The sequence below is a fragment of the Erythrolamprus reginae genome, chromosome 2 (genome assembly GCF_031021105.1).
Source record: "Erythrolamprus reginae isolate rEryReg1 chromosome 2, rEryReg1.hap1, whole genome shotgun sequence".
Classification (NCBI taxonomy): Eukaryota; Metazoa; Chordata; class Lepidosauria; order Squamata; family Dipsadidae; genus Erythrolamprus; species Erythrolamprus reginae.
In genome coordinates, this window is record NC_091951.1 from 198,319,053 (window position 1) to 198,329,193 (window position 10,141).

At 39.0% G+C, this 10,141-nt stretch overlaps 1 protein-coding gene across 1 annotated transcript; it reads right to left on the reverse strand.

The window, feature by feature from the left end:
* Nucleotides 1–1,096: 1,096 nt before the first annotated feature.
* Nucleotides 1,097–2,032, reverse strand: LOC139158751 (olfactory receptor 13H1-like). The gene is given in 1 exon segment (XM_070736085.1): nt 1,097–2,032. A coding segment is annotated over 1 exon segment (936 nt).
* Nucleotides 2,033–10,141: the final 8,109 nt, after the last annotated feature.

Sequence of the window (10,141 nt, forward strand, 5' to 3'; positions counted from 1 at the left end):
AGTGGGGATGAGGGCTTGAACTTTCAACTGGGTGGAGAAACCCTGGAGTTTCAGATCTCAGTTTCTCCCAGATATGCCAACATGGCTCTTCTGATAAATTGGAACTTTGAGGAATACTTTGCCTTGGACTCTGATTTAATTTTGGATGCTATTTGGAACCCTGACACACATTTTTTTGAAGTTTGACCTTGTACCGATCTTATCTATTCTTTTTCTGGAAATGTGGTATTGTAACTATAGGAACACACACACAGAGAGAGAGAGAGAGAGAGAGAGAGAGAGAGAGAGAGAGAAAGAAAGAGAGAGCTCTTAAATACATTACTTAAATGACAAAAAGACTTAAAAAAGACTTCTTTGTGGAAGATAGAATACTTGTTTGTGGACCTTGGAGTACTCATATCTAATGACCTAATATTTCACAAGAAGAATCCTCCACTCCTCCACTGATGTTAATATATTGGGGTTTGAGTTTGTAATTTTTAATTGATTATATTTGTTGTTGTATTGTTTACATTGTATCCTGTGAGCCGCCCCAAGTCTTTGAAGAAGGGCGGCATACAAATCTAAATAATAATAATAATAATAATAATAATAATAATAATAATAATAATAATAATATTCCATCAGAATTGAATTTTTCGGCTTAGAAGACCTGGAGCTACATCGCCTTCAAACTGATCTAAATGTAGTTTATAAAATCATCTACTACAATGTCCTACCGCTTCAACTGAAACAACACACACACACACACAAAATAGATTCAAACTCAATGTAAACCACTTGAAACTCAATTACAGAAAATGCAATTTCAGAGTGATCAATGCATGGAATACACTACCTGAATTTGGTTTCTTCCTCAAACTCCAAAAACGTTAACCTTAGTGTGTCTACAGTCGACCTCACCCCATTCCTAAGAGGTCTGTAAGGGCTGTGCATAAGTGCACCACCATGCCTACTCTCCCTGTACTACTGTCCCATTGTCCAAATTTACCTATACCTACTTTGCTTTTGTTTATGTTTATACCATGCCTATTATCTTGTACACATTTTGACAAACAAACAAATAAATAAATTTATTAACCTGGTCCTGGGTGGTTTAATCCTCTACTTTCTTCCCAGCCAGTCTGCAGAAGGCTCCCTTCACATCCCTGTTCCTCAGGCTGTAAATTATGGGGTTTAACATGGGGAGCACTACTCCATAAAAGACTGCCACTACTTTTTCCCTATCAGAGAATGTCTTGGTTTGAGGCCTCAAATACATGGCCAGGATGGTGCCATAATAAATGCTCACTACAGCAAGATGAGATCCACAGGTGGACAAGGCTTTGCTCCGACCTTGTGTCGAATGTATACGCAAGACCGCAAATCCAATAAGGCCATAGGTCCCCAGGATAAAGAAGAAGGGTAATGCTAGGGTAAAGACACTGCTTATTATCATGGTAATTCCATTAGCATGGGTATCAGAGCAAGCCAGTTTCAACACTGCCTGCAGTTTACACTTGAAATGATTCACCACGTTTGGCCCACACAAAGTTGCCCGCATGGTGAAAAACGGTATTATAGTCAAAAGGAAGGCACTGACCCACACACTCGCAGCCAGGTGGATGCATAAATTTCGACTCATGATCAGGTTGTAGCGCAGAGGATAGCATATTGCCACAAAACGGTCATAAGCCATCACAGCTAATAAAAGACACTCCGCCATAGCTAAAAGGAGAGCACAACACATCTGAGCAAAACATCTGCGCAGTGGGATGGTAGGCCTGTCCATGAAGCAGTGGACCAGCATTTGTGGGACAGAGGTGGTGATATAGCTGATGTCAATAAGGGAGAGATTGCTAAGGAAAAAATACATGGGCGTGTGGAGGTGAGAATCTACGATAATCAGGACCAATATGAGGCCATTGCCAGCTACAGCAATGAGATAGATAACCAAAAATAGGACAAACAATCCAGCACGAACTTTGAAATTTTTAGAGAGTCCAACAAGCACAAATTCAGTCACTGTGGTCATATTTCACAATTTTTCCATTTTACCTGTAAGTGTGAAACAAATTGAAAGGTAACCAAGAAGACGACAAGCAATCTGGCACAAACTTTGACGTTTTTAGAGATCCCAACGAGCACAAATTCAGTCACTGTGATCAAATTTCCCCATTTTTTCCATATCACCTATAAGAGTGAAATCAGTTTTCAGAACATGATAAAATTAGTGTAAGCGGTTTTGAACTACCTATTAAATGATAAACGCAAAAATGGCTTATAAGAATGGAAGAACTGCTTTTAAGAGAGGAAGCTAGCTTTGGGAAGATACAATTCAGACAAAAATATGATTGGGGCGGGGGGAGAATTAAACATACAAATCTTCTACACATATTTTCCCTCCATTCAAATCTTTCTGCTCTCTTTCCTTTCTCTTTTTTAAATAGAAGCCCATGTTTTTTTTTAAAAAAATCACACCACTTTATCTTTCATATTTAAGGAGACCACCAGATAATTGGGAGAAGGAAAAATTGGTATCAAACAACTATCCTCTATGGGTGGACAAGCTGAGATTCTCCTAAAGTTTTATCAATGGCACTAAAACTCTCAATTTTTGCTTCTAAATGCTGTATGGTAAAAGTTTAAAATAATTTAAAATTTAGCAAAGGGCCATGACACTTAGTGCTATTTAAATAAAACGGACAAATTATTTAATTATTTCTTTTGGTTTACCCCCTGCCTTATTTATACTGATTCATTCACATACTATTTCCTTGTAGGGTATATGGACCACTAAGAAAACTTCCATAACTAGAATTTTTTTCACCTCATTGAATTTTACAAACACAAATAAAGTATCTTTTTCTCATACCTTTTTTCAAGATTTAATGGATTTGAAAAAGGTTTCACATGCACCTTAAAATTAATCTTGTTGAGCAATGTTTTAGTGTTTTCCTTTCTTGTCCCGATAAGCTAAAGGCAGAATTACAAAACAAATATTAATAAAGAAAATACAATGGAAATATTAATATACTAAAATACCACTAAATAACACTTCAGGAATCAATTTTCAATTATAAAATCCTGGGGACATGGAACATAAAAATAATTTTACAATGTTTTTACCTTTAATATTAGCAATTCTCCTGCTGTATATTTTTAAACTTTTATTTTTTTAGTATATAAATATATATATATACCAACAACAACTCTGAAAATTGTCTTGATGAACACCTGTGAACTGTTGAAAAAGTAAACACCAAAAAAGGGAAGCTCTTAATATCTGCTTCATTACTCCTATCTGATTCATATAATTATTTTAACAAATGTTCAGCATACATTACTACCTTTCAGAAAGTTCTTCTAGCATGATATAATACATCCTGAAAATGCTTGATGTTTTTACAAATTTGGTCTAAGTGTTATCTACTGATATCATCTGGGAAAAGATCAGCTCACTGTAGTAATTAACACTTCAAATAAAAGTTGTCACATTTATAGTGTCTCTGGAGATTGGATCTGACTTTATATTTAAAGATTTGAACTACCTTTGGGGACTTGAATGGTTTGTGTTCAGAGATTCTTCAAAGATTCTTCACCAGAGTACAGAGTAAACTTTACAAACATATACATCAACAATTTGTATCTGCAGGGTTATTCAGTCTATGAGTTATTGTACCTGGAATAATGGATTAAAGATAATGGTATTACAGTTTATCTATCTGTCTGTCTGTCTGTCTGTCTGTCTGTCTGTCTGTCTGTCTGTCTGTCTGTCTGTCTGTCTATCCATCCATTCATTCATTCATTCAATTTTTATGCCACCCTTCTCCTTAGACTCAGGGCGGCTTACAACATGTTACCTTAAGCACTTTTTTAACAGAGCTAGGCTATTGCCCCCACAATCCGGGTCCTCATTTTACCCACCTCGGAAGGATGGAAGGCTGAGTCAACCTTGAGCCGGTGATGAGATTTGAACCACTGACCTTCAGATCTACAAGTCAGCATCAGTGGCCTGCAGTACAGCACTCTACCTGCTGCGCCATCCCGGCTCAATAAATGCCAAGTTAAAGCCATCTTGAAAGTATTGGTGAAAGCTAAAAACTATGAGATACTGTTCTGCCTGGGCCAGGTCAGATTGGAACAAAGAAGCACACACACTCAGAGAATTCAAACTAAGCACATCTGCATTTTTAAAACGAGAAGTACAAGACACGTTAAGGCTTTTAGTCCATGCTGGCAGCCTTTCTGGTCAAATTGTCTATGAGGTAAGGAGCGGACTCTGGGCTGGAAGTCAAATCCAATTAAGTGTTTTTTCTGTCATTCAAAGACAGACTAATAAATCTTCGTGGTTTCCTAAGAAGGATGCATCACTGGACGATTAGCTTACATGAGTAAGAGCAGTTTGCCAGCAGAGTATTTCTGGAACCTCGGATCTGGGACATCCACCATTACAAATGTTGTTTCTCCATACCCCCTTTCCCATCAATCATCGCTTATATACTGTCTGGGTGTGGTCAAATGTTTCATAGAGTTTCACCTCCACGGCCTTTTTCTATTCATGTCTGGCATTTAACAATGGCTCCTGGTCCCCCATGTCCCCATTGTCATCTGACTTGGACCTCATCATAGTTGGGGGGTTCTCCTAGTGAGTCAAGAAAAAATGCATAATTACATCAAGTACACCTTTACAACAATCTTGGGAAGAGTGTTAAACTCAGATTATTTTTGCTTTAATAAAAAAACAGCACAGTATTTTGTCATTTATCCCAAGCCAAAAAAAATTCAAGGAGATTTGATTGAGGAATTCTGGGAGTTGAAGGCCATACATCTTAAAGTTGCCAAGTTTGAAAACTCTGATCTATAGCAGCCAAAAACCAGAAGGCAACTGGCAGCACTTTTTCAGTCTCTCTCTCTCCTCTCTCTCATCCATCCATCCATCACCTATCTATCATCTATCTTGTTGAGTTCAGATAATAAAGAGACAGGAGACTGGCAATGAGACTTCAGCTCTTTATTGGTTATAGTGAGTAAACATCAGCCTGCTTTTGGCAGGGGTTTAAATAGGGACCCCTTTAGGGAAGGAGCCAATCAGAATTTCCCTGCTCAATTTCCTTGTTGGACTGGAGTGAAAACTTCCCAGCTTCTCAGGATATAACATCCTTTCCCCTTTAGTTCAGTGCATAAATTAGCATACGTAATCATCTAAATATGCAAAACGTTTAACTGCTCTAGTTGACCTGCACAGTACATTCAGAGCGTTGACTGAGGCTGGAGAGGATGTGTTTTTTCTCTCTGGCTGCCTCCCTAGAACCTTCTGGAACAACTCACCGAACATGTCAGATTCGACCAAGCTGGACTCCTCGTTGTCACTGGGGGGTGCCTCTGGATCAAAAGATAACTTCACTGGCTCTCGGGAATTAGTTGTAGCTGTAGGAAGAACATTGTTCAATGTTAGGGGATGTGCCTGTTACTAGTCGGCATTTAATGGCCGGTGGTCCCATAGTTGGTCCACATGGCGCTACCAGGTTCTGCCATCCCCCAGGTCTATTATGTATGATTTTGGGCCTGTTATTTCCAGGACTTTCCCAGGTAGCCACAGAGAACCTGTGCCAAAGTTTCTTGCACATACTGGATCGTTTATTTCAAATGTTTTTATTTTTGCCATATTGAAACACAAATGGGAGTGTAGAAAGAAGAATGAAATAATGGTCATGGTCAAGAAGCTGACAGTTAGATTTATATACATTGTCCACTTTAAAACTATATTAGACATGGCTACAGAGGGTCATAGACCACAATAGCCAGCAAAAAACCTCAGGTCCTAACATAAATAAAAAAGATAGTAATATCCCTTCTTTTCTCTGTTTTTTTCTCTCTCTTTCTCTATTCCTCCCTGCCTCCCTTTCTCTCTCCCCCTTTCTCTCTTTCTCTCTCTCTTCCTCCCTCCCTCTCTCTTTCTCTTTCTTTCTCTCTCCTGGCACTCCCCACTGCAGACTCTGCAAGGCAGGCAGGCGGGCACTGTGGCGGGGAAGCCAGTCTTGGGGGGAGCTGATAGGCCACAGCTGATTGCAGCCATTGGGTGGGGAGAAACGGCGCCCGGCTCCACTCCTGGTGCAGGAGAGGTGAGGAGCAGGGATGGCTGCGAAGTTGGAGACTTTTGCAAGGGGGTGGGAGGGAAGAGAACCTTTTTGTGGCCATGTGTGTGAGGCCCCTCAGCTGCCTCCATGTGAGTTTTGCCTTTCTTCACTCAGAATAAATGCTTGACCAGATAGCCCTTAGAATAAGGTGACCCAATCTTTCCAAAAATCTGGACATTTTTGAAATGCCACGGGACGTGGGACAAATTATTAAAATGTGGGACATCTAGTCAACTTACATTATTATTATTATTATTATTATTATTATTATTATTATTATTATTATTATCATTCATTCATTCATTCATTCATTCATTTATTTATTTATTAGATTTGTATGCCGCCCCTCTCCGAAGACCCGGGGCGGCTCACAACAGTGATAAAAACAATACATAATGACAAATCTAATAATTAGAATCTAAAATAACAATAATACATTTAAAAAGTCTAAAAAGCAAGGAACCCCAATATAAAAAATATACATACAGTCATATCATGCATAAAAACTACATAGGTAGGGGGAGATGTCTCAGTTCCCCCACGCTTGATGACAGAGGTAGGTTTTAAGGAGTTTACGAAAGGCAAGGAGGGTGGGAGCAGTTCTAATCTCTGGAGGGAGCTGATTACAGAGGGTCGGAGCCGCCACAGAGAAGGTTCTTCCCCTGGGTCCCGCCAGATGACATTGTTTAATCGATGGGACCCGGAGAAGACCAACTCTGTGGGACCTAACCGGCCGCTGGTATTCGTGCGGCAGAAGGCAGTCTCGCAGATATCCTGGTCCGGTGCCATGAAGGGCTTTATAGGTAATGACCAACACTTTGAATTGTGACCGAAACTGATCGGCAACCAATGCAGACTGCGGAATGTTGGTGTAACATGGGCATATTTGGGAAAGCCCATGATTGCTCTCGCAGCTGCATTCTGCACGATCTGAGCAGGGTATGAGTGACTGTGAGCAGTGACTCCTGGTCCAAATAGGGCCGCAACTGGTGCACCAGGCGAACCTGGCAAACGCCCCCCTCACCACAGCTGAAAGATGTTTCTCTAATGCGAGCTGTGGACCCTCCAAGTTGTGGACCCTCTCTGAAAGGGTCAATAATTCTCCCCCCAGGGTGATGGACGGACAGATGGAATTGTCCTTGGGAGGCAAAACCCACAGCCACTCTGTCGTATCAGGGTTGAGATTGAGTCTGTTGACACCCATCTAGGCCCCAACAGCCTCCAGACACCGGTACATCACTTCCACTGCTTCGTTGACTGGATATGGGGTGGAGATGTAAAGCTGAGTATTATCAGTGTACTGATGACACCTCATCCCACGCCCTTGGATGATCTCACCCAGAGGTTTCTTGTAGATATTAAATAGCAGGGGGGAGAAGACCGACCCCTGAGGCACCCCACAAGGGAGAGACCTCGGGGTCGATCTCTGACCCCCCACTAACACCGACTGCAACTGACCGGAGAGGTAGGAGGAGAACCACTGAAGAACAGTGCCTAGGAAATAGATTTGATACAAGAGCAGTTAAGAATAACGAAAAGTAGAGATTGGAATAGTTTATTGAAATTGAAAAAGAAACAGTTGATGGTGTATGATGAGATTAAATGGAATAAGATGAGAATGGCGATGCGACAAAAAATACAGAGTTGGGGGACAAGATCAATGCAGCAAATGGCGAGATATCTGAAGAAGAGGAAAGAAAAATCATGTATTTTAGCATTGAGGGACACCAGTGGAGTGGTTAGATATGGTAATGACCAGTTAGAGGAGATAATGAGGAAATATTATGAAGATTTGTATAAAGAGGAGCAAGTGAAGATAGAAGTCCTCAAGGTTGGGAAAATAGTAAGTGAAGAAGACAAACAAATTTTGAATGCAGAAATTACACAAGATGAAATTGCTAGAGTAATTAAAGGGTTAAAACAAGCCAAAGCACCGGGCCCAGATGGGTTTACAGGGGAATTCTATAAAACTTATGTGAATGTTTTGCTGCCGCATTTGGGGAAATTGTTTAATAATATATTGTCAAATCGTGATATCCCGCAGACATGGAAGCTTTCAGAAATTGTTACCATTCCGAAGATGGGTCGAGATTTAAGAGAGCCTGGGTCTTACCGTCTGATCAGTTTGACAAATCAGGATTATAAAATATTTATGAAAATACTGGCAAATAGATTAGAAAATATTTTACCAAAAATAATTGAAGAGGATCAATATGGATTCGAGAAGGGAAGGAAAATAAGTGAACCAATTAGAAATGTAATGAATGTGATGCACCATGCTACCTCTACTAAAAGGAAATTGGGAATTTTGAAATTAGATGTTTATAAAGCGTTCGATAAAGTTAACCATAGTTACTTATATAAATTATGTAACAAATTAAATATGGGGGGGAAATTTTGTGAAACTATAAAAGAGATTTATAAAGGAAATGAAGCATATATAAGAGTGAATGGACAAAGAACGCAGAGTATTAAAATATTAAACGGCACCAAGCAGGGATGCCCTCTGTCTCCAAAATTATTCGTAATAGCAATAGAGATCTTAGCTAATAAGATAAGACAAGATAACACTTGGGCAGGATATAGAATAGGGGAATTAGAAATGAAAATAAATTTATTTGCAGATGATGCAATTATATTGACCCAGACCCCGATGGAGATGATTAAAGGTATAATAAATATTTTACAAGAGTTTAAGCAGGAATCGGGACTGTCGGTTAATATGGAAAAATCAGAGATTATGTGTTTAAATATAGATCCGAGAGAACAGATAGAAATTAGGGTTGAAATTAGGACTTAAAAAAATAAAATATTTGGGAATTTGGTTATTGAAAAACCCAGTGAAAATGGAAGAGATTAATTATAGAATAACATGGAGGAAAATGTTGAAACAGATGAGGAGCTGGAAAGATAAAAAGCTAAGGAGACTCTCTAAAATAAGAGCTTTAAAAATGATGATAGCTCCCAAGATGATGTACCTATTTCAGGTGCTGTCGGGGGGGTTATCGGTATGTAAGGTTAAAGAGTGGGACAAAAAATTAAATTATTGGATTGAAGAAGATAAGAGACCACGAATAAGAAAAAAGTGGTTAATTGCGAATGAAAAAGAGGGGGGATGGGGAGTTCCATGTTTGGAGCTGTATAGGGAAGCTTTTCAAATGGAAAGGTTAATGGAGTTGCAATTAAGTGAAAATAAATGGGCGAAATTGAAAAAACAGATAAACGGGATGAACAATAGAGAATTAATTTTTAGGAAGTGGAATAGGAGTGATATAGGTAAATTAATAGGCCCAATGAAAGGGACTATGGAAATTTGGAAAAAATGGCAAGGGAAAATAGGATTATATAAATCTAAACTATCATCGCTTTATGTAATAAATAGAGAAAATGAAATTAACTTAAATAGGGTTATAGGAGAGTTGAAGGGAAGAGGGATAACTAAGATAGAACAGTTATACGAGAAGGATGGCAGGCCAAGTAGAAATCGTATAGAATGGTGGTTAGGTAAGGGAAGGTGGCTACAAATAAATGCAATATGTAAATATCTAAATGAAAGGGAGAATAAAGTAGTATTATGGCGGGACGAGACAGGGTTAGAGAAAATAATAAGAGAAAAAAGTGAGGGGATAAAGGCGCAAGCAACTAATATATACAAACTGCTAGTGCAGTCAGATGGGGACACGATTGATGGATTGACTAAATGGTGGCAAAATGAGATATTAGTAGAGGTACAAGAAATGGAAAATATAGTAGAAGATATAAGGAAAATTAAAAATACAAGAATTAGGGAAATGAGAAGGAAAATATTACATAAGTGGTATTTTACTCCTGTTCAATTTGCACATTTTCAGCAGAATGTCAGGGGGAATTGTTGGCATGGTTGTCAAGATAAAGGAGTGTTTATGCATATGTTTTGGGAATGCTCGATAGTGCAGGAATTTTGGCAAAAAGTGAAAGAGGATATCAATGGAATGTTAAATATACAATGGACAATCACTAAGGAAATGGCAGTACTAGTAAAA